This window comes from Amphiprion ocellaris, chromosome 8 (genome assembly GCF_022539595.1).
Source record: "Amphiprion ocellaris isolate individual 3 ecotype Okinawa chromosome 8, ASM2253959v1, whole genome shotgun sequence".
NCBI lineage: Eukaryota > Metazoa > Chordata > Actinopteri > Pomacentridae > Amphiprion > Amphiprion ocellaris.
In genome coordinates, this window is record NC_072773.1 from 13554912 (window position 1) to 13579030 (window position 24119).

The 24119-nt window shown below is 38.3% G+C and overlaps 1 protein-coding gene and 1 long non-coding RNA gene across 4 annotated transcripts in view; one reads left to right on the plus strand and one right to left on the minus strand.

Moving 5' to 3' along the window:
* The window catches only part of LOC129349501 (uncharacterized), a 21913-nt gene extending 5387 nt beyond the window's left edge, over positions 1–16526 (minus strand). Inside the window, exons 1-4 of one of the 2 annotated variants that reach the window (XR_008602530.1) lie at positions 14543–16526; positions 13543–13643; positions 8527–11903; positions 8290–8425 (exon numbers count right to left, since the gene is read on the minus strand). This is a non-coding gene — a long non-coding RNA (uncharacterized LOC129349501). Of the gene's footprint in view, positions 1–7269; positions 11904–13542; positions 13644–14542 lie in introns of those variants that run through there. The other variant, XR_008602529.1, reaches the window with a different exon arrangement.
* Positions 15976–22147, plus strand: LOC111574442 (60S ribosomal protein L22). Of its 2 annotated transcripts, none has more exons than XM_023279030.3 (4): positions 15976–16021; positions 16520–16630; positions 16905–17029; positions 21948–22147. In XM_023279030.3, exons 1-4 carry the CDS (start codon positions 16010–16012, stop codon positions 22090–22092), a joined length of 393 nt encoding a protein of 130 aa, XP_023134798.1. In that variant the 5' UTR covers positions 15976–16009; the 3' UTR covers positions 22093–22147. The 2 variants fall into 2 exon arrangements, with proteins under 2 accessions (XP_023134798.1, XP_023134799.1); XM_023279031.3 differs by having other exon boundaries at positions 15982–16021; positions 16523–16630.
* Positions 22148–24119: the final 1972 nt, after the last annotated feature.

Here is a 24119-nt window from a genome sequence, read left to right on the forward strand (position 1 = left end):
GTCATAGTATAGCATGTGGCTCTAAAAACGTCATAGTATAGCATGTGGCTCTAAAAACGTCATAGTATAGCATGTCACCTAAAAAACCTCGGACTATAGCATATCGTCCAAAAAACGTCATCGTATAGCATGTGGCTCTTGAAACATCACAGTATAGCATGTCGCTCTAAAAACGTCATAGTATAGCATCTCACTCTAAAAACGTCATAGTATAGACGTTGGTCCACAAAACGTTGTTTTGTCCTGGCTGTCTGAAGTAGGTGAGGAGCAACACCAGAACAGTCCAAACGCTGGTTTCCAGAGGGTTAGACGAGTATTTATTTGAAAGAGTAAGTTTACAACAACACAACATGTGAGGGGGTTAAAAACAAATGGGTGTTAGTAAAATAAAAATAAATCAACAGAACTAAAAGTGAACTTCACGTTGACATTGATGGGCATTCCAACCAGGAACGAAGTAAAAGATAATCAATACAAAAAAAAAAACTCTTCCTGTTCACCTCTTAAAACCCCAAACACACCGCAGTAGCACCCTAAACTAAAACTACCAATGGGTTTCCTGTCTTCCTTTCTGAACAATTCAAAGGTCCCTCTCTATCTCCCTACACATCCACCAACCACTGGAACACATCTCCAAAGTTCTGCTGGGCCAGCTCAGCTTCCCCTCAGAAGAAGTGCTGCCACCTGCCAGATGAAGGAGCCTTTTGAGAGGCAGCTGGCATCGTGATTGGACTGTACTTTGGTCTGTTCCAATCCAGCTTCAGCTCCAGAGACGGCAGACGGGACGAGTTAACGGAGGCCGGGTGGACGAAGGCATGCAGCTGAGTACAATCTAGAAAACAACAGAGGAGGAGTGCAGTGGCCCAGGAGTATGTCTCTTAGAAAACATCATAATATAGCCTTTGGTATGAAAAAACGCCATCATATACATCGTATATTGTACAAATAACAAGTCAAAGGAACGAGACATACATTGTAGAATTGTAGTAATTGTGGGCTGACTGATTTACTGATTATCAGTATTTCATTTTTTACTGATTTACGGTAATAAATACATTTAAAAATGGTGCTACTTTGGCTCTGAACCTTAATCTACCTGTGGTTGCTCTGTCTTCTGGAGTGATTTGATTGGTTATACGTCACGAATAAAACTCCTTTAACTTAACATCTGTAAACAAAACAAAAACGTATCAACAAAGTTTCCTGTTAGAGTTTGTGCTCTTCTAAGTTTAACTCCAAGATTTTAAATACTTTCATTTACTGCAAATGAATATCGACTCCAAATGTCTCAGTAATAATTATTATCAGCCTTACAAACCCACAAAACACCCCTCTATACTCGACCACACTTAGTACAGTCTGGTTTCCCCCTTCTATAAATCTGCTTGGAATCATCCACTTCCTGTTTGTCAAAGTGGCCTTCTACGTGGACAGGTTTTGTTGGAGCTCATGCAACAAACATTTTGGGTAACTGCACTTTAATATGGATGGATGACACTGAATTAGAGTCTGTTTTAATGAGACTGAGTTAAGATGTGTAGCTCTGTCATTAAATAGGAAATTATTTCTCAGAATTCACAGAGAAAAGTCTGAAATGTTTGCTAGGTTAGCGTCCCACATGTTCTTTGGCTCAGCTAAAGCTAACTCGCTCCAACTTCTGGATCTCTTGAGTTGCTTGTTGTTAAAATATCTTGCTAGAGGTGCTGAAGCTCAGAAAGTCTGAGATGTTTGTTCAAAATAAGCTCATTCTCAAGTCTTATCTGAACTGTCCTCTTTTGTTTGAACTTTCCCTAAACTTAGGAGTTAATGACAGAGCAGCACATCCAGACTCAGTCTCATTTATGTAGAGATTAAACTTCAGTGTCATTCATTGATGTTAAAGTGCAGTTTTTCAAATGTTTGTTGCACATGCTCCCGATCAAACCAGTCCAGGTGGAAGACGATGTGAAGAGAAAGCTCCAGAGGATGAATATCACACATTTACACTGGAAATAAATGTCCTTTAATTAGACATTGTCATGCAAAAGTTGGATTTCCCTTTAATGATGTTCAAATCTTTGTTGAGTGTTTTGTTGATGTTGGTTTCTAAATGTTTTCTGACACTCGGCCCCAAAGATTAAAACCTTTACGGCTCACAAGCTGCAACAATTCACACATTATCAACTATCTTTCTGACTAAACTAAGATAAAAAGTGAAAAACTTCCTGATTCCTGCATCATGAATGTAAATCTTTTTGGTTTTTATGACAGTAAACTGAATGTATTTGGGTTTGACATTTTATAAACCAAAACAAGAAATGAATTACTGGAGAAAACAATCAACAGATTAATGGTCAAAGAAAATGTGTTTTCCAACATATGTGGCTGAATTACTCCAACATTACAAGATACATACAATTTGAATTCAATTTTATTCATATAATGCCAAATACAGGCCAAATTGTCTCAAGACACTTTATTTTTATATTTTTTTGTCATATTTAAAATATGACAAAGTAAGAAATTTAAACCTCTTTACTAATCCAATTTATTACTTGGTTTTTAAGAGACTAATCGACAACTAAAATAACTTTCTCCACTCAAACTAATAAACATGAGGTCAAATAGAAGGAACAGTTTTAAATACTGCAGTCCCATGACGACAAGAATAAATTTTGTCAACAAAAACTAAATCTGCTGGTGGATTCCATTAAAGTCCTAATAAATGATATTAAAGTGTGATACTAAAGGTTTGTGGTGCTAAAAATGTCCAAGTAAAGATATGAAGTTGAACATCTGGATGGAGGTTGATAAAAGTTGACCTTCTTTCATTTCTCTGGAGCCGACTCCATGGATTTTATGGATGGTGGTTAAAGGCCTGCTCTTCTAGTGGTCGTCCTTCTAGTCGCTGTAAAAGTCAGTCCATTCTGGCCGACTTCAACACCTCTTCATGGCAAGTTGTTCTGCCTCCGACCTCGTGGAAACTCCAGAAACTCGGGAAAACCTGTGGAGACTCGAAGAACTCATGGAGACTCGAAGAACTCGTCGGGTGGGGGAAGGTGTGGTGGGTGGTGGGGGAAGGTGGGGGAGTAGAGGGGGGAGGCCACCACCCACCTCCCCGCCTACTCTCCGCCCTGACTCCACCCAGACTCCGCCTTGGCTCTGCCCATGTGGTCACTTCACCAACTACGATGTCAAAGGGACGACGAATTTATTTCTTTTTATCTGATCTGTAGCTCAGTGAGTTAAGGATTTGCCTATGGAGCTGCAGGTCGCTGGTTCAAGACCAGACCCTTCTTAAATTTTTCTCAAAATTCTGACAAAGACAAAGAAAGAAAAGTGCCAGTGGCGGGTCTTGAACCTGCGACCTTCCACTTGGGAGTCTGTCTTCTTATCCCCTGAGCTACCAGCTCAGATACTAATTCTTCTTTTTTTTGCGCATTTATCATCTATTTTTTGTCGTTTTCGAGTTTTTTTTTTAACTTGAGTCTCGACTCGACCATTTTTTTAAGGAGGTTGGACTTCGGCCTTTGTGCTGGAGGGTGGAACCCTCAGTTCCAAGACTTTCCAAGCCTCCACACCTCCCGAGTCCTCAGGACCTGAGCTTTCACACAGTCTGAGGGCTGAAATTTTCTAAGTCCCACAGTAGTTCTCTGTTAGTTTGAACCTTCAGACAGTCCAAGGACTGAAATCCTCTAAGTTCCTGAGTAGTTCTCTGTTAGTTTGAACCTTCAGACAGTCTGAGGGCTGAAATTTTCTAAGTCCCACAGTAGTTCTCTGTTAGATTTAACTTTCAGACAGTCCAAGGACTGATATCTTCTAAGTTCCTGAGTAGTTCTCTGTTAGTCTGAACCTTCAGACAGTCCGAGGACTGAAATTTTAAAAGTTTCTCAGTACTTCTCTGTTAGTTTGAACTTTCTGGTTAACAGAAGCCTTAAAAATTGTGACCATGACTCTTGATTTCACATTTAGACCATCCATCTGAGTTCTTCTCAGACCTTCACCTGTGGGTTTTTTTAGAAATCCTCAACAAACTTTGATTCTCCTCACTGAACAGTAAAGTTTGTGGAGATCAGAAGGTAACATTAGTTTGATCGATGCCTTCAACTACTAGTAGATTTTATCTGGAAAGCAGTTTTCTGAAATGAGTTCTTAGTAAATCTGTCCACAATCAAACCAAGAACATAGAAAGAGGAAATGTTTGAAGAAACTTGATGTTTTCGTTTCAGACTAGAAAACGCCGTAAGACCTTTATCTGTTTTTGCTCTTTTTGATCGTTTTATTGTCTCTTCTGTTTAATTTGATCTTCTAAAGTTTAACTGGTGTCTTTTCAAATGTTGTCTTTAGTTTGATTCTTTTTAAACGTTTAGTTTTGCTCTTTTCTCACCTTTTATTCTTTTCTAATCTCTGATTTGATTTCGAAATGTTTTGTCTTTTTAATGTTTAATTGTTTTTTCAAATGTTTTATCGGCTTGTTTGAATTGTTTTTCTTTCCCAATATTTAATTTTTCGATTAATCTTTAAGGTTTTTCTTTTTAAATATTTTACCACCTTTTAATGTTTAATTTTCTTTTTAAATGCTTCATTGTATTTTCTGTTTAATTCCTATTTGAAGTTTTATTGTCTTTAAGATGTAATTTTCTAATTAAACATTTAATTTTTTAATTAAATGTTTTGTCTTTTTATAGGTTTAATAATCTACTTAAATGTTTTGTATTTTTTAAATGTTTAATATTCTTCTTGTTTAATTGTATTTTTTAAATGTTTAATTATCGAAAATATTTTATCTGTAATTTTTAATATTTGTATTTTAAAAATTTTGTTTAATTTCATAATTACATGTATTGTATCTTGTTTATCTATTTCAATATTTTGTCTGTTTAATATAGTTAAACATTAAATACAATTAAATATTAAACAGACAAAATATTGAATTAGATAATTAAACAAGATACAATACATTTAATTATGAAATTAAACAAAATTTTTAAAATACAAATATTAAAAATTACAGATAAAATATTTTCGATAATTAAACATTCAAAAAATACAATTAAACAAGAAGAATATTAAACATTTAAAAAATACTTTTTAAATAATAAAACTTTTTAAAAGTTTTATTGTATTAAATGCTTTTTCCCTTTGATTTAATTGCTTTTTGTTATGTAGTTTATTTCTTTAATCTTCTTTTTCTGTCAAGATTTTAACCCCAACCTTAAAAATGAAATAAACCCTTAAATCACAATGAAAATACTTCTGTTGTCACAATCATGAGTTAGTCAATTATTCAGTTTATCAATTCAACTTTATTTGTTTAGCACCTTTTACACAGATGACAAAACTAAACAAGCAAAGAGAAAAAAAACTATGCTAAAACTATGATTAAAACTCAAAAACATTAAAAAAAAAATAATAATAAAAAATTTAACATGGTAATAAAATCTGTTGTGTCCAGGGGATGGAGGGAGTTTATTGAAGTCTTCTTGGGCTCACATGGGAAATCATTTAAAATATAAACTTGATATTCAGTCTAAGGAAACTGCAGAGCGACAGAAGAAGCAACAATATCTCCTGTTTTCTCCTTTAATGAGTCGACTCTTCTTGTGCTTTCAGACCAAAGAACTACAGACTCTTCACAACCTGCTCAAACTCTTGGTACAGGACCTCACCACACGGGTCAAGAAGGTTTCCTTCTCATTTCTACTCTGAAGCTCACCTTCTCCTGCTCAAACTGCTGACAAATGTTTCTGCAGCTCTAAAGTCTGGTCTCCAGAACTTCCTAAAAACTCTCAAAGTCTCTTCTGCTGCAGGTTGCTTTGTAGAACTGTTCCAGAAAACCTCACTAAACCACATGGAGGGGCCTCAAGATAGTCGTCCAAATGAAACCATACAAAAACCAGACTAGCACAACCCAAATGCTAAAGTCTCCTGCAGCCTACAGAGAACCTCTGAGAACAGAGAATCAGGACAGGAACTCTTACCTTCTGGACAACCAACGTTGGTTCTCAAACAAGAATACAGAATGTGTCTGACCAAAAACCTCTAAAGACTCACTACAGCCAAGATAAAGACACAACTCAGCTGTACCAAATCCACTAATCACTGCACTCATTAGCACCATGTGCTAACTGTGGCTAAAGAACCACATTTACCAAGACAACTATCCAGTACAAAGCCCTAAAACACACCAAGAAACACATTAAAGACGATTTTACTGCTGGAAGCTGCAAGCCAACGCCTAAAGAACAAACTAAAGCAACGAAGCCAAACCCAGTTCACTGGTGAAGAGAAGCAGAGGAAATGTTTGTCTGCAGCTAAATAAAGCAGGAAGACACTGAGCTGCTCAGGTGTTCCTGATAACACCAAGCAGCCACCTGGACAGCCAATAGGAACACAGCTTACTGGAAGTCCAGAGGGTTGGGTTAGTGAAGGAAATTTAGATTAAAGTTGAAGCAGAAAGTTAACAAAGAAAGTTGAAAACCACCTTCTGATACCTAAAATCTCTGAGTTTTCACACAAAGAACACCTGAACATGTCAAACTGGTTCCATAGTAGAACCATCATTGTAAAAACGTCATAGTATGGTGTGTTGCTCAAAAAACATTACGACCCGGCTGTCTAGGGTCGCCGAGGAGCAACACAAAAACAGGACAAACGCTGGTTTCCAGGGGGTTAGGCGGCTATTTATTTGAAAGAGAAAGTTTACAACAACATGTGCGCAGAAAAATCACAAAGTCTGTCTTTAGTTCAGATGAAAATATTAGTTTTTGTCTTTTTTATTGACCAAACTTTTAAGGAAGTAGATGAAGAATAATTAAAGCTCTCATGTAGAAGTCCAACTTATTTTGGATCCTTGTGGAGAGTTTAATCTTAGAGTTTGTACAGCTGTTGAGTTTTTACAGTCACATGGATTGTTTTGACATTTAATAACCGAGTCCTGAAATAAAATTACAGTTGTGGATTTCTGTCATTTAGTCTGGACTAAACAAATAACAGCAGCATAAATCTCAAACGTCATTATGAGGAGTCTGGATTGAGGTTTCTCACATGATAGTGATAAAAACATGAAATTTAGGTTGGTTTAAAGGAATATTCCACCTTAAATCTTTGACTGTTGACCTAAAAGGTGGGTTTCAGGAAGTATTCCACCTACAAGGTCCTCACACATCCACCTTAAAGGAACATTCCACCAAAAATCCTTGGACATGCACCTAAAATGTTGGTTTAACAGAGTATTCCATCCAAAATCCTCAAAGAGACCTGAGGGGCTGGTTAAAAGGAATATTCCACCAAAAACCTCAAATATAGACCCGAAAGGGTGGTTTAGAAAAAAATCCTTCAATGTAGACCAAAAAAGTTAGTATGGAGGAATATTCCACCTGAAATGTAGACCTGAGAAGTTGGTTCGGAAGAATATACCATCCTAAACATCCTTTAATGTAGACTAAAAGACGGTTTGGAAGAAAATTCCACCTAAAATCCTCCAATGTAGACCTAAAAGGTGAGTTTAATGGTATATTCCAACTGAAATTCACTACTGTAGACCTTGGAGGTTGGTCTGATGGTATATTCCACCCAGCATCCTTGAACATAAACTTAAAAAGTTCGTTCAAAGGAATATTTCACCTAAAATCTTTCAATGTAGACCAAAAAATCTTGGTGTAAAGGAGTATTCCACCTTAAATGTAGACCTAAAGGATGGTTTGGAGAAAAAATTCTACTCTAAAATCTTCCAATGTAGACCTAAAAGGTTGATCTGATGGTATATTCTACCCAACATCCTGGAACATTTACCTAAAAGGTTAGTTTAATGGTATATTCCCAGAAGAACCCTTGAACATCGGGCTTAATGGTATATTCCACCCAAAATACTTGTACATATACCAAGAAGTCAGTGTAAAGGAAATGTGGACCTAAAAGGATTGTTTAAAGGAATATTTAAATGATTATTTTCATTATTTAATAATCTGTTCTCAGTCAGAACCCTGGCAAACTTATTTTCATCAGTTTTTTTAGTGGAAGTCACAAATAAAGGAGTTCTTGGTTTTTAGCAGCGTTAGTGAGTCAAAAGCTGCTGTTTCAACACAGAACGTTCACATGCATCCACAAACCTCTCAGCACTCAAACACCCACAGACAGGAGGCCGGCTGGGCCGAGGCTCGGCGGCGTCCTCAGACCCACGAGTCGGGGAGTCGCTGAACTTGTTGGTCCGGTTTGAAGGCCTCCGTGTGGTCCAGTAGAAGTCCACGTAGTCGGTGTTGGCTTTGAACCGCAGCGACTGGCCGCCATCAGGTGGACCGGCTCGTCCTCGTAGGGCTCCTCCTGTAGCCTTGAGGGAACCACAGGAACATTCAGTAGCTGTTGGAGTTCTTCCTGTCAGGCTCGTGGTAGAACGGCTCTGAAGAATCTTGTACTTGTCTTATCTGGAACAATCTAACAGCCTAAACTGTTAACAGCGGTGTAAAGAAGCAAACACACAGGCATAGATTAGGACTCAAACGAGATTTATTTTAGAAAACAAATCAACTTAGAGGCATTTGTTCACACGTGGCTGAATAGGAGGCCGTCCAATCAGATTTGAGGTCTTCACTCTGTAGGTTGTTTGTTTGGTGAGACTCTTGGACCTCCATCAGCTGACGTGGATGTTTGATGGTCTTCCTCTCTAGTGCCAGATGATTCATCCATGAATTCAGCAGCTACAGACTGAAATGAAGCTCATGCTGCCATTATTGAATTCCTGTTCCAGATCAAATGTTCAGAGCTCACCTTGAATGCAGCCATCTGCTGTCTGATAGTTTTCCTCATTGTAGTCTTCAGTAAAGTCTTTTTCCTCATGTCAGGATGTGGTGAGACTCTTTCTCAGTCGCTGCAGACGTCCCTCATTGTGCATCTCCAGAGAAGAAACAGAAAAACTGATCACTGCTTCAGCATCAAACGCTCTCCAGCATCTAGAGTGTTTTAGGAATTCATTCATTGTGTTGTGAACTTTGAAGGAGCAGAAACTTTACAGCTGCCAAAGATATGAGCTCCAATTCTGGATGTCTTAGGAAATGAAGTTCATCAAATGAACACTTGATTATTGCTGATAACTCTCATTAAATTACTGAAGAAATCCAACATAAAAACCTGTAAACTCTCAGGCAGCTTTTGTTAAAGTTTGTCTATAATTCTATCATCATGTTCTGGAACCAGGACTCTGCAGAAGTTCCTTCAATCAGATACTTGTGTGTTTCTATTTAAGGCCTCAGGTTTGAACGTACAGCAGAGGATTAGAAAGGAGTGATTTTAATATTTAAATCAGTCCAGTAAATGATTGGCGTGAAAATTATTAAAATTTTGATTTAGATAGATTTGTGTCAAATAATATTGTAGAGTCTCACTTAAATATATCCAAATGAGTTCAGTGTATTTACATTTTATAGAATATTTGATTTCTTAATCTCAATACTGTAGGGTCTGACCCTAAATATTATAATAATGATGTCAATTTAAATAATATTTTAGAGCAGAGTCAAACTTTAATCAGCTAAACTTACATAATAAACATCACTGTACAATCTTAACCTGAACATTCATATTATTGAGGTAAATTTACATAAATCATGATATTCTAGAGTCTTAACTGGAATATTTCTAACATTAAACTTTTTGTATTGTGCTGATAAACAACAATAACCTGACTTTCAGATAATATTTGTTGTCTGTGATTGTGAGACTAAATTCCTCCACATTCTGGAACTGGACTGCATTTCCCAAAATGGAAACATGGACAGAATTTAACAATCATGTATCCATGGCAACGCTAACGTTTCTGCTTCTTACCAAAGTTCACAACACAAGTAAAGATTTTAATGTAAAACTTCAGGGATGACTGCTGACCATAAGTATTCTGATCAATATTTCATGATCAATATCAGGACAGATGTTACAACTCCAGCTGTTACATTAGACTGCAGTTATTCACAGAGAAATTAAAACATCACATTCCTCATAAAAACTAGATGGGACTTTTATTAAATAAAGTGTTTGTGAATGAACAGTGTAAAAAGTGTAAAGCAGCTCCATTAAATCAGGAGATGTGAGACTTCCACAGCATAGATCACCATCTGCTGTGTTGATTCATAGCTGAATGTCAGAATGAATTGAGATAGAAAAGCTGCTTTGAGCTGCAACATTACGGTCTGACAATCCAACACCATCACAGTTTTCATCTGGTTGTTTTTCTTCAACATGCTGTGAAGTTCAGTTTTTACCTGAATCAATACAGAGATTCTATTTCCAACCAAGACTGGAATATGACCTATGACCTATAATTTCTTACTACTAATTCAGACAAGACTGAAGTCATTGTATTTGGCCCCAAACATCTTAGAAAATTGCTTTCAAAGCATATAGTTACTCTGGATGACATTACATTGGCCTCCAGTACTACTGTGAGGAACCTCGGTGTTATCTTTGACCAGGACATGTCCTTTAACTCACACATAAAACAAATCTGTAGGACTTCCTTTTTCCACCTGAGAAATATTGTGAAAATCAGGAACATCCTGTCTCAGAGTGATGCAGAAAAACTAGTCCATGCATTTGTTACTTCTAGGCTTGACTACTGTAATTCCTTATTATCAGGTTGTCCCAATAGCTCTCTGAAACATCTACAGCTGATCCAAAATGCTGCAGCCAGAGTACTGACGGGAGTTAGCAAGAGAGATCATATTTCTCCTATACTGGTTTCTCTTCATTGGGTTCCTGTTAAATCTAGGATAGAATTCAAAATCCTTCTTCTGACATATAAAGCTCTTAACAACCAATCTCCATCATATCTTAAAGACCTGATAGTACCATATTATCCTAGCAGAACTCTTCGCTCTCAGACTGCAGGCTTACTTGTTGTTCCTAGAATCTCTAAAAGTAGAATGTGAGGCAGAGCCTTCAGTTATCAGGCACCTCTCCTGTGGAACCAGCTCCCAGTTTGGGTTCGGGAGGCGGACACCCTCTCTATTTTTAAGACCAGGCTTAAAACCTTCCTTTTCGACAAAGCTTATAGTTAGGGCTGACTGGGGGACCCTGACGGGGTGAGCTGGTGTTTTCATTTGCAAAACTGACTTCCCCTCTTGACGTCTCTTTAGTTCTGCCCCTAGTTATGCTGCTATAGGCCTAGACTGCTGGGGAACCTCTCTTGATGCACTGAGCCCTTCTCTAACTACCTATGTATTTACTATATATACCATTATTGCATTACATTCACTCTGTTTCTTTCTGTGTCCTTTCTCCGAGTGTCCCTGGTCCCAGAGCTGGATGCTTCAGATGTGTGGTTGTTCTCCCACCAACTGTAACCCTCTACCTGTAACCCTCTACCTCTACCCCTCTATCTCTACCTCTACCCCTCTATCTCTACCCCTCTACCTCTTCTGTCCCTCTCAACCCGCCCGGCCAGCAGGCAGATGGGTCCCCCCACATTAGAGCCGGGTTCTGCTCGAGGTTTTTTTCCCTGTTAAAAGGGTGTTTTCCTTGCCACTGTCGCCTTTTGGCTTGCTCTGGGGGTCAGGCATATGGGTTCTGTAAAGCATCTTGAGACAATTTGACTGTAATTGGCGCTATATAAAAAAAATTGAATTGAACTGAATAAAAATTAGAATGTTATGAGGTTATTAATGCAACTAAATCCTTTCGGATGGAAGGATTTACTTCTAAGTTCTAATTCAAGTTTCAGTTGGAGCACATTGCATTCACAAAGAAAAACAGCGAAACCTTCATAGCAACATTTAATAAACCTAAAACTTCCCTGTTGGCTCATTGGTGGAGTTTGTTACTGAGCATCTGAACCTTAAATCCAGTGAGACGACCATCTTCAGTCGAGGCCAGTCAGAGAACTTCAAGACCTTCCATCAGCTGGACCAGATGTGGCATCATCTCCCTCTGAACATCTGGATGACAGGAGAAAAGACAGCAATCAAACACAGATCACAGAAATACAATTTATTCACTTTCATTATTTTATAAAAGTAGCATGAACTTTAGTAAAACTTGACAATATCAGTAATGAAAGTAAATGTTTTTATCTTGTGTTGAAGCTAAATTTAAAGTCAATTTTAATGACCTTTTATCCTGAGAGGAGTGAAAATGGAGCTTTTCTTTCCTTTTTAGAATATTCCTTCAAAATATTCAGTTTGTTATTGGTTTTAAAAGCATTTTTCTTTACTTATTTATTTTTAGATACCTCAGACTGATGCACTTTGCTGGTTTGCAGATAATTTCATGTACACTGACAATAAAGATCTTCTATTGTAACATATTTTGCTAAAACAAGAACTGCAAACCTTCTCAACCATCTCTCAGTCTGCAAAATTCCAACTGCGACCAAGAATTATCTGATGTAGTTATTATTATAATCTTTACTGAACCAGCCCTGGAATTAATAAAAATCTGTATATGGATATAATTTTCTCTGATGGGACCACTATGGAAGCTGTAGTAATTATTAACTATCCTTTGAAGGGAAAGGTTGGGTCTTCATTCAGGTGGATAAAAAAAATGCTCTCCCTTAAAAAAAAAAAAACAAAAAACTGCATACAATAAAGTAAATCTCTTCTGCACTGCACACATACTACACTTTTGTAGAACTCTGGATGTCAGAGTAAAGGCAGACAGATCCACTGATCAGCCACAACATTCTGACCACTGACAGCTGAAGAGAACAACATCCGTCATCTTGTTCTAATGCAACATTCTGCTGGGAAACCTTGACGTTCATGTGGATGTTTGACATGTACCACCACCTAAACACTGCAGGACAAACAACCCCCTAGTCTCCATGGCAACAGCAGTCCTTGATGCAAGCTGCTACCCTCAGCAGGACAAACTAAAACTTCTCAGGAGTGGTCCGAGGAACACGACAGAGCTAAGCTGTTCACCTGGGTTCCACACTCCCCACATCCAGATCTGATGGAGCATCTGTGGGATGGTCCAGGATCAGCCTGGTCTAGGTAGGACCCACCCTGCAACCCACAGGATCCACAGAATCCACAGGACATCCCAGAGGTTCTGATGAACCACTGGGATGAACACCAGCTGGTTTTCACTAAAGAAGCTTTCAGAGCAACAATTAAATGACAGTTTCGTTCTCATTAAGTTCGCAGAGTCAGCCAGAATAATGTATACACATCAAGAAAAGAAAAACTTTTATAAATATTTCATTTGTATAAGTACTTCTACACATATAGATACTGCTTTCGTAGTTTGATCAAAGTACGATAACTGTGTGTCCTGTTCTACGATGTTTTCCCAACAGAACATTACCCTCATGAATGGAGCATGAACAAGTGACGTCTACAACACAACAGAAATGTCTGGAAGCTAGTGGCCACCACTTTGAGCACCTCTTGTAATTGTAGAGGCCAAAGATAACTTTTATTAATCTTGTGATGTCTGAATAAATTTGGTATTGAAACATTTATGCAAGTTTTTCTTTTCCTGATATGTGTAAACATTATTTTGGCTGACTCTGTATGATGGGTTTCTGACAGGTCACCAGGCAACAGCTATTTATAATAATGACAAACATACCTGCATTCTACAGGAGTGATTTTCCTCATGTGCAGGTAAAGATGTGTGAGGAGCTTAGAGATGACAGGAGCAGGAGTCATCCTCACTAATTCAGCTTCCACCTAAAAACAGAAAGACCACAAACAAACACACTGATATACTCTCAAACGTTCAACCTCACAGCCTCAAAATATCTGTTTACGAAGTGTTGTGTTTCTAAATTCTGCTGAAAGCATTGACAGACATTCTCTTACAAGGTTGTGTAAAAAGCAGCCAGTCCTCTGAGCTACTGAGAAATCTTCCTGAACAAAGTTTCTACGTGTAAATCAGCTCAACAAAAACTAAAGCCTCAGTCAGAGATAACAGGTATCGCAAATTATAAACAACTTTCTTTGTTAACTCAGACTTTCTGCTTCAACCTCACATAAAAAGGGGAGTTTAACTCATCAGGTGACTGAAAATGAACGGCTTGTGCAGTTCTAGATCCAAAAGTAGGATGTTTCAAGTCATGTTTTACTACAAATACATGCAATAATAAATAAATACAATGGCTGGTTGTTAGTTTATTCACTATTAATGTCACTTTATATACTGGATTGAACTAGAGCAGTGGAAGAGAGAAGGAATTTAATGAAATTATGGAGATTCAGAGAAGTAATGTTGCGGAATGTTAAGTTAAGCGCAGTTTAATTCAAACCAGCTGAATGTTAAACTTCAGTGCAGCTCAACGGGTTTCAGTTAACTTTAAAGTAAAATAACTTTTTTAAAAGCTAAAATACACAGCAGAGAAATACAGGTTGAGAAGGTCATTCTAATAATAACAGCTGCGGCAGCAACTAACACAGGTGTTCAGTGGTAAGTCAGCCACCTGTGTTAATTAGCCCACTAGCTAACTTAGCCGCTTAGCTAGCTAACGCGTCCGGACCAACTGCTGAAACACGACAAAACACAACTCTTCACAAGTCGCTGACTTAACGTACAACAAAACAACGCTACTGGTTAGAAGTATTTACCTTCTTACCGTGTTTTACTCCAAAAACAAGGTCAACAGCAGCCAGAGATGCTACCAGACATGCCGACACATAGACTCGATACGCTAGCGCGCTGTCTTCTATATAAACTATGGGCTGACCAATCGCTGCTCTCTGGCTCCGCCCTCTGAGAAATTTGTTGTCGTTTGGCTCCACACTTGCTGATGACCACTTCCGGTCTCAGGAAATGAAAAAAACGGACCTTTTTTCGTTTCTGTCTCTTAATGATTTTATTTTTTTGTTATTCTAAATATAAAACGAAAATCAAAGCATTTTTAAAATTTCGTATATCCCTTTTTGATCATGAAGAGGAAAAACACCTTGTATGTCAATTTTAATTTTTGTAGTTTAAAACGAAAATCAAATAACCACTCGTTTTTTGTTTTTCAATCCCCGTTTCAGAACGGAATATCCAATTGCCAGATAAATACACGGACCTTGTGACTAAAAGTTTTGTGCTATTGTAGATACTCTGTGTTCTTCAAGTTGTAATGTGTCAATTCAAATCAATTCAAAAACTGAATTGAATTTACACATTACATAATAGTGTTGAAATTATACTTATTTTTCTTGAGAAATTTCAGTTTGTTGATAATGTTTTTTGAAAAGATAATTCATTTACTGTGAACATTTTGGGAATGTACTGTTTTTGCACTAAAACAAAGGGAAATATTTGGAGTTGTCATTTTATTATGTTGTGATTTTACTGGCTCGGCCCACTGGAGATCAAATTGGGCTGAATGTGGCCCCTGGTCTAGATGGTAACTGGCTACGGGCACCAGTGTTGTATTTACGTCACATTTACACTTCCGTGCAGGTTAGTAAATCTAAGAAAAAGCCCCTATAGTGTAGAGGTAGATAGCGTTTTTATGTTTGATGTCGACAGAAAACTTTTATTTTTTTTATTTTATTTAGACATACAATTTTAATATTTCATTCAGAGAGAGACACACAGAGAGAGAGTGTGTTAAGGGTGTTAAGGTTTTATGGTTGGTTGTATATGAGAGTAGGCAGAAACATGAAAATGTTTACACCATCACTGGTTTGTATCATTCTATCAAAGCAGGGTACCATGAAGACCTGGCGTAATTTCAGGACTCTAGCTACATCATTTCTCAAATTATGGCCCTTCAAACATTGATCCACAGATTGGCGTGAAAAAAATGATGCAGACGTCAACACGACCTCTTCACTCTTCAGTAATTTTAACTCAAAAACTGATGTTACCGATGACCCCGATCGACCAACTCAATCAATATTCAATACTTCAACAAAACTGTAAAATTTAAGATGTTCAGGCGTAGGGCTTTGGGTGAATTTTGTTTGTGAATCCATCCAAGATCAATGGATCGATCGATAATTCGGAGTTTGATTTTCTTTTTTCTTTTCTTTTTTTTTTTCTTTTTTTTTTAACGCAGGCGCAGACCTCGCTCTTCCTTTCTGCTCGGTTTTCCGTCATGGCGCCTGTTGTAAGCAATATCACGTTTTTTACAATGCCGTAAAACTGCATATTATGCTGTGTAAAAGTCGAACAAAACTGAGTACGGTAAAATAACCGCCTTGTTACAGCCGTCTGGGCCGAAAAGCAGCGTTCCGGTTGCCTTTAGAAGTGTTTTTATGAACACGGGCTGCTGAATTTTTCTGTGGCCTATAGCTGCTAGCTAGCTAACGGTGATGGTGTCGGTAGAGACTGGCTATGACGGTAGTTTGTTTGACAAATGATGTCGTTTTAGAAGAAGTTCACATCGAAGGAGATTACATAGTTTGTCATGTTGGTTATTTTGTAGCTGCTGAACGTTAACGTTAGATGGATTGCAGCACATTTTCTTCAGGTTTTTTAGCCATTTTGCGAAGGAGCTGTGGCTAAAAACACATTGCTGCCGAATATAGAGACGGATTGTGGTTTTTAAGTGTTGTGTAGTGTTGTTTACTCTGTTCCGTCAAATAAATGTTTCATCTTTCGTTAGCAGAAGAAGCAGAACACCGGCAAAGGTGGTAAGAAGAAGAAGCAGGTCCTGAAATTCACACTGGACTGCACCCATCCTGTTGAAGACGGTATCATGGATGCTGCCAACTTTGTAAGTCTGCTCATTAGTGATTAATGTCTCTTAATCAAGCACAATTTCAATACAGTCAAAGTTAACACTGGCTTTAGGCACACAAAGTCACCTATACAGGGACTTTCTGCATGTGTCACTTAATACGACACTTCATTAGTCTGTGTGTGTTATCGTTCTTAGTTATCACAGTAAACGGGCGGTTTGCCACAAACTACCCATATTCAGGCAGAGTGTTATGCCTTTGCTGCATAGGGTTGTTCAAGTGATATTTCTCCAAATGTGTTGCTTACAGGAGCAGTTTCTGCAGGAGCGCATCAAGGTGAACGGGAAAGCCGGCAACCTGGGTGGTGGTGTTGTTTCCATCGAGAGGAGCAAAAGCAAGATAACAGTTTCCTCTGAGGTGCCCTTCTCCAAAAGGTAAAAATATAGCCTCCCGTTGTTTTTTTTGCCAGTTTATTGGATTTAAAGGGTTAAATATTTTTAAACCAGAGGAAACACAAGCTGGGCCTAGTCCCAAAGTTCTGAGAATTGCTGCAAGTTTGGAGGGAAGTGATACATTCAGGCGGCTGCTCGGTGGTTAGCACTTCCGCCTTGCAGCTAGAAGATCCCTGGTTCATGCTCCCGCCTTCCCGGGATCTTTCCCCTTGGAGTTTGCAGGTTCTCCTTGTGCACGCATGGGTTTTCTCCATGGGTACAAAAACATGCTGAGGTTAATTGGTAACTCTAAATTGTCTGCAGGTGTGAGTGTGATTGTTTGTCTCTATATGTAGCCCTGTGACAGACTGGAGACCTGTCCAGGGTGTCCCTGCCTTCACCCTCAGTCAGCTGGAATAGACTCCAGCCCCTCCTTGACCCTCATGAGGATCAAGTGTTGTATAGACAATGGATGGATGTATGATACATTCAGTATCCCACAATAGACTTGTACAACTACATATAACTAATTTCCACTGATATTTGTATGAAATCTATTTCAAAACATCCTATCGAGATCATTTATTCATTTAGCATTTATTTATCATCAGGAAAAATGCACAATAATGCAGGTGTAAAAAGGGCACCTCACAGTGTAACCAATGTTAGCACTGCTCAATATGTAACATTTTCATCATTAGTGGTATGAACATGTGCAACAGATGCTTCTTTATTAGAGCAGCCAATATTTATATATGTTTTTACATATTCTTTTCTAGCTCACCATGTGCTCACATGTAGCATGTGTCTTCTCCATTTAAGCATCAGTAGCTCTGCAATTAATCTCATGTGTCACTGAAGAAAGCTATGAATGTGGATTTACCCAAATTGCTTACACTTGGCTGGACATGGCTACACCTTGTCAACTTGGCCTGGAATTTTAGACATTTTGAAATGGTGCTCCAAGTTACTGTGCTTGAAACCAGCTATGAGATTTTTGCATATGAAACACAAAAGATTGGATCCATGGAGGACAATTCAAAAATGCCTGTCCAGTTATTGAATTCCCTTTGCTTCTTTCATTTCTCACTTAGACCGTCCACTGTCTTGCTTGTGAAATTACTATGTTTCTGTCCATTCTGTTGCCTTTGTTTGATCAGAAACTCAACAATTTTTACTGTAAGTGCCCATCACGCTAGCTGGCCTGATGCTGCAAAAAACAAACTAGTGCTGCTGTGCATGTCTGCAGTGTTTTCAGATTAGTGGCAGTTTCTCTGCTTTTAGCGATACAAATTAATATTAGTAAAACCCCAAATATTATGTGAAAAGGCTCCATGTGTATAGTGTTGTGTGCCTGTCAAGTGTTCTCCCACTTTCAATGACGCGTGAATATCATTGATGATTTTTGAGGGTTTGTGTGCAGTTTCCCCACTTGAAAAAAGATGTTTCATCTACCCAGGTTATGAGCTGGGCCCCACTCATGAGTCAGACAGTTGCTTTCTTTTTCTTCCTCTTTTATTTTGCAATGATTGCAAGGTCATGGAATACAAGGATGGCAACTTACGTGATAGGTTTAGTTGATAGGGTAAGTTGATAGGTTTAGGTGAAAAACCTTTAAACAAAACACAAAAGAACAATGTTCACAATATTGCATTCGGCAGATAGTAACAGCCATTCCCCATGTACAATTTCACCTCATAAGTAAATGCCGCTCAATTTATGTTTGTTAACCTCAACATCAAATAACTGAAGCAACAAACCATGGCATGACCAATTTTCAACAAATCCTATGCTGCATATGAATTTACCTGCATTTTAAAGAGTTGATTTTAATCACATTTTAACAAATTTTACTCATAACATTTCTATCAGACTTTTTAAACTATTTTTATACCTTTTAATTCATATTTTTAAAATTATTTAAAGTGCATAAAGTGACTTTTAAAGTGCATTCCTTTCCAGATCCAATAAATAAACAAATAGAATAAAGTGCATAGTACAAACCCACCATTACAAACAGAATGAATTAACTGGTCTTTTAACCTTCGCTGGAAAACCTCTAATTAGCACCAATTAGCCTGCAATCTTATTTTCAACTGAGCAATTATAGACACACGGCAATTATTGACATACAAACATAAGCAAGTTAACAACCAGCCGCTCGTGGCTGACGCCGATCTCCGTGGCTAATGCTAATGCTAACACGTTTTGCAGCGGCTCACATCGGCAGGTTAAACAGTCTCCTAGATCTTTCATGATTCTGCTCTTACCGGCTGCTACCCGGATTTTTGTAGATGAAGCAGTCCTGCACAGTTTGCCGCAGATCCTCACGCTAACAGCCACTTTGTTTGAACGAGGTCATTCATTCTCCGTTCCTCCTCAGTGCTGCGTGTGTCCCTTTTTATGCTGCAGGTAGCAAACCTGCAGCCGCAGATTGGTTCCGCCCCAGCTGAGTGTAGCACCTGTGTGAATGCTTCTTCTTTCCATCAGATTTCAGCTTCTTCTTTCTATGAGGTTTCAGCTTCTCCCAGTTTGACTTGACAGTGCCAAATTAGCCTACACCACCTCAATATTCATTTACTGTCCAACAGTACTCCAGAGGGCCTCTAAAACAGACAACACTATGGTTAGTTGAGGTCTGAGCAGGTTTTAACAGTTACATGTTTGGCACCTGCTTGTGTAAAAATAGTGGTGCTGTTTTGAGTATTTTGGTGAACTGTGGTTATCCGCTGCATTATCGTGTAATTCCTAGTTGACATGTAAGCCACAGTAAATTTTATTGCCACATGAGACTTGCGAGCCGTACATTTAGCACCACGGTTCTGAATTAATAAATGCTGGGGACTTTGTTATTAAATGATCAGGCTGCACAGCTGATATATCATGTATATTGACTTTGCTTTTGAGTACCACTTGACCAGACAAAAGACTGAAGATGGCTTAATTGGTATTTAGTCACTGTTATGGTTTATACCAGACTGAAAACTGTAGAACAAGACAGTTCATAACATGGCCCAAATCCAATCGGCAGCATGCATCATATTAGAAAAATAAAATGACAAAAGATTCCTAAAAAAATCACCCAATAGCCAACAACAATGGGCTTAGCTGTTGCTGATAGCTGATTTATTTGTCCAATATCCCAACCATGGTGTGTTTTATGAAAATCTGACACTCTGTCTCAGTACCCACAGTTATCTTCCACAGACACACACACGCACAGTATCATCAAGACATCAGTGATTACTAGAACCTGTTTCATTGTATTTCATACACATCTTTATTCTTCAGTTTGATAGCATTTGCCATAATTATATCATCTTTTACTTTTAGTATATCGCATTCAAAAAATATTACACTATACAAGTGAAATGCAGCTCAGTCGGATTCAGGTCAGGTGATTGACTTGGCCATTGCAGAACATTCAACTTATTGCCTTAAAAAAAGTCTGATTGCTTTTGCAGTCTGCTTCATTATCCATCTGCACTGTGAAACAGATAACATTGCCAGAAACACTTCAGAATTCATCCGGCTGCTTTTGTCAGCAGTCACACCTTCAAAAAATACAAGAGAACCAGTTCCACTGGCAGTCATACATGCCCACACCATTTATACTACCACCACCATGCTTCACTGATGAGGTGGTATGCTTTGGATCTTGAGCAGTTCCTTCCCTTCTACCTCCTGGAGAATGTTCTTGATCTGACCAACTGTGGAAGGATTCTTCTGTCATCCACCACACTTGTTTTCTGTGGTTTTCCAGGTCTTTTGGCATTGCTGAACTCATCAATGCATTCTGTCTTTTTAGGAATGTACCAAGCAGTTGATTTGGCCACACCTAATGTTTTTGCTATGTCTCTGGTGGGTTTGTTTTGGTTTTCAGCCTGATGATGGTTTGCTGCACTGATAATGATGCTCGTTGGACTTGATATTGAGAGTTGAACTCACCAGATTCTGAATGCAAATCCCACACTTGAAATGAACTCTGGACCTTTTATCTGCTGCTTGTAAATGAAATAATGTGGGAATAACACACACCTGGGCATGGAACAGCTGAGCAGCCAGTTGTCCAATTACTTTTGATCCCTTAAATAGGTGGAGGACACATCTCAAATGTGTTGCAATTCCTCCACCTTTCACCTGATTTGGATGTAAATACCCTCAAATTAAAGCTGAAAGTCTGCAATTAAAGCACATCTTGATCGTTTCATTTCAAATCTATTGTGTTGGTGTACAGAGCTGAAATGCTAAAAATTGTGTCACTGTCCAAATAGTTATGCAGCTGACTATTACTAGAAAACTAAACCATAATCCTAAAACAGTATGAGGAGTTTAAAAATAGGATACAGGCTGAAAGAAATACCTCTGTTGCAGCCAAAGCAGAAATGAAATGTCGCAAAACATGTGTACAAGTGTCTTATTCAAGATCAGTTTAATTATAATTATGCAACGCAAGATTGTTCACCAAAATAGCAGACACAGTCCCTTTTATGCTACTCACAACAAGATGAATTTAAGGAATAATCAAGTAATAAAAATAAAACTCTTTTCATGGTGAAGTGGAAAAGATGAATCCATTATCTTACATTCAATGTCATTGTTTTGTCATGTAAGAAAATTTAGCCTTTTCCTTTTAGCTGCAAGTCTGACTCTGTTAAATGGTTTTAAGAGCAAGTAAAGAATGAATATTAAAAACACATTCAGACCACTAAGTAGGTTTGCTGCAAATCTTCTAAGGTCACTAAGCATTCTATTAGTGTACATGTGGGTATTTATTTCTATTTTTATTTATTTATATCCCCAGAAACAGCTCTCAGTTTCCAGGATACCAGGGAAACCTAAGTGCCACCGTCCATATCTCTTTTAAAAAGGGACTAATCTGGAAGTGGTCTGATGCCTTGTTTCGTGTCCTGTTTTGCAGATACTTGAAGTATCTGACCAAGAAGTACCTGAAGAAGAACAATCTTCGTGACTGGCTGCGCGTTGTGGCCAATACCAAGGAGAGTTATGAGCTTCGCTACTTTCAGATCAATCAGGATGAAGAGGAGGAGGAAGATGAAGATTAAATTGGCAATCCATCTGGTTTTGTACATTTTAAATAAATGTTGTTTACAATTTAAATCTGGTCTTGAGTGATTTCTTACGGTTTCCTGTCAGTCAAAAACCTGCATGGCTTGCTGGTTAGCTGTCTAATCGGATGGATTATTCAGTGAGGCCACTTCCAGACAAAACTGCAGTGTTGTCACCCTTGATGAGCAGCTCATGTTGAATACATATGCAGATCAGCCACAACATTGAAACCACTGATGGGTGAGAGAATTATTTTCTTGTTGCACCTATCAGCCAGCAACAGTCAGTTGTCGAAGTTACTGTGTTGGAAACAGGAAAACGGCCAACAGAAGAATGAGTGACTTTGACAAGGACCAAATAGTGACGTTAGATCTCCGGGTCTCTTAAAAAAAAAAAAAAAAAAAAAAAGGTTGTGTGAGGTGTTGTCTGTGGTTATCACCTACTGAAAATGTTCCAGTGACAGGGTTATAATGCACATTGAAAGTGAAGGTTGGCCTGTGCGATTGGTCACACAGAAGAGCTACTGCAGCACAAACTGCTGAAGACCTTTATGCTGGCTGTATTAATAAAGTACCAGAAGGTGCGTCGCAGCCTGGTGGGTATGGCTCTGTGAAGCTGCAGACCAGTCAGAGAGGCTACACTCTCCTGTGACCATCAGTGAAAGCAACTACAATGGACATGAGCATCAAAACAGGATCAAAAAACAATGTAGGAAGGTAGCACGACCTGATGAGTCACTACGATGACAGCCATTAGTGTGTATGTTGTTTACCTGCGCAAGAGACGGCAGCAGGATGCACAATCAAAACAAGCATTAATGGAACAGAGGTGGAATTTGTTGAGGATTTCAAGTACGTCTGTGACCACAGAGAATAGTTTGGAATGGAGTGGAACTGTAGGATGATGGTAACATACTCAACAAGCTGATCAGGAAAGCTGGATCTGTTCAGTCCAGTCACATTTAATTTTGGTGGCCATTAAACTGTAGAACTTCTCCAATTTGACCACTGACCAATAATATCAATATTATTTACAATAGAACTATGTCAGTGGTTATTGCAGTATCAGTTTCACATGTAATGTTCCATTGCTGTGTAGCATTTTTTCATCTGCAATATTTTATTATCTTGCACAATATTACCTTACTACTTCAGTATCATTATTACTTTTTCATTCTAGTCTTATTGTAGCATACCTTTTTTAATTGAGTAAAATCAGACTTATATCTCACTGCTCTCCTCTCTGTGTGTAATCTGCTACCATAAAGGCATAGATCAGGTATAAAACCTAACTCCAACTCGTTTCTAGGAGCAACAAAGTCACTGCAAAATGTAAGATGTGTGAAACTACTGAGACTCTCTTCATAGCTGGTCACTCAGCTACACACGTGAACAAAATTGTGGGTACCCCTCGGTTAATGAAAGAAAAACCCACAGTGGTCACAGAAATCCTTTGAATCTGTCAAAAGTAATAATAAATAAAAATTCTATGAAAATTAACCAATGAAAATCAGACATTGCTTTTGAACCGTGGTTCAACAGAATTATTTATAAACTAAACTCATGAAACAGGCCTGAACAAAAATGATGGTACCCGTAGAAAAGACTGAAAATAATGTGACCACAGGGACATGTTCAATCAAGGTGTGTCCTCTAATTAGCATCACAGGTGTTTACAAGCTTGTAATCAGTCAGTCGGCCTATTTATAGGGTTACAGTAGTCACTGTGCTGTTTGGTGACATGGTGTGTACCACACTAAACATGGACCAGAGGAAGCCAAGGAGAGAGTTGTCTCAGGAGATTAGAAAGAAAATTATAGACAAGCATGTTAAAGGTAAAGGCTATAAGACCATCTCCAAGCAGCTTGATGTTCCTGTGACTACAGTTGCACATATTATTCAGAAATTTAAGATCCATGGGACTGTAGCCAACCTCCCTGGACGTGGCCACAGGAGGAAAATTGATGACAAATGAAAGAGACGGATAATACGAATGGTAACAAAAGAGCCCAGAACAACCTCTA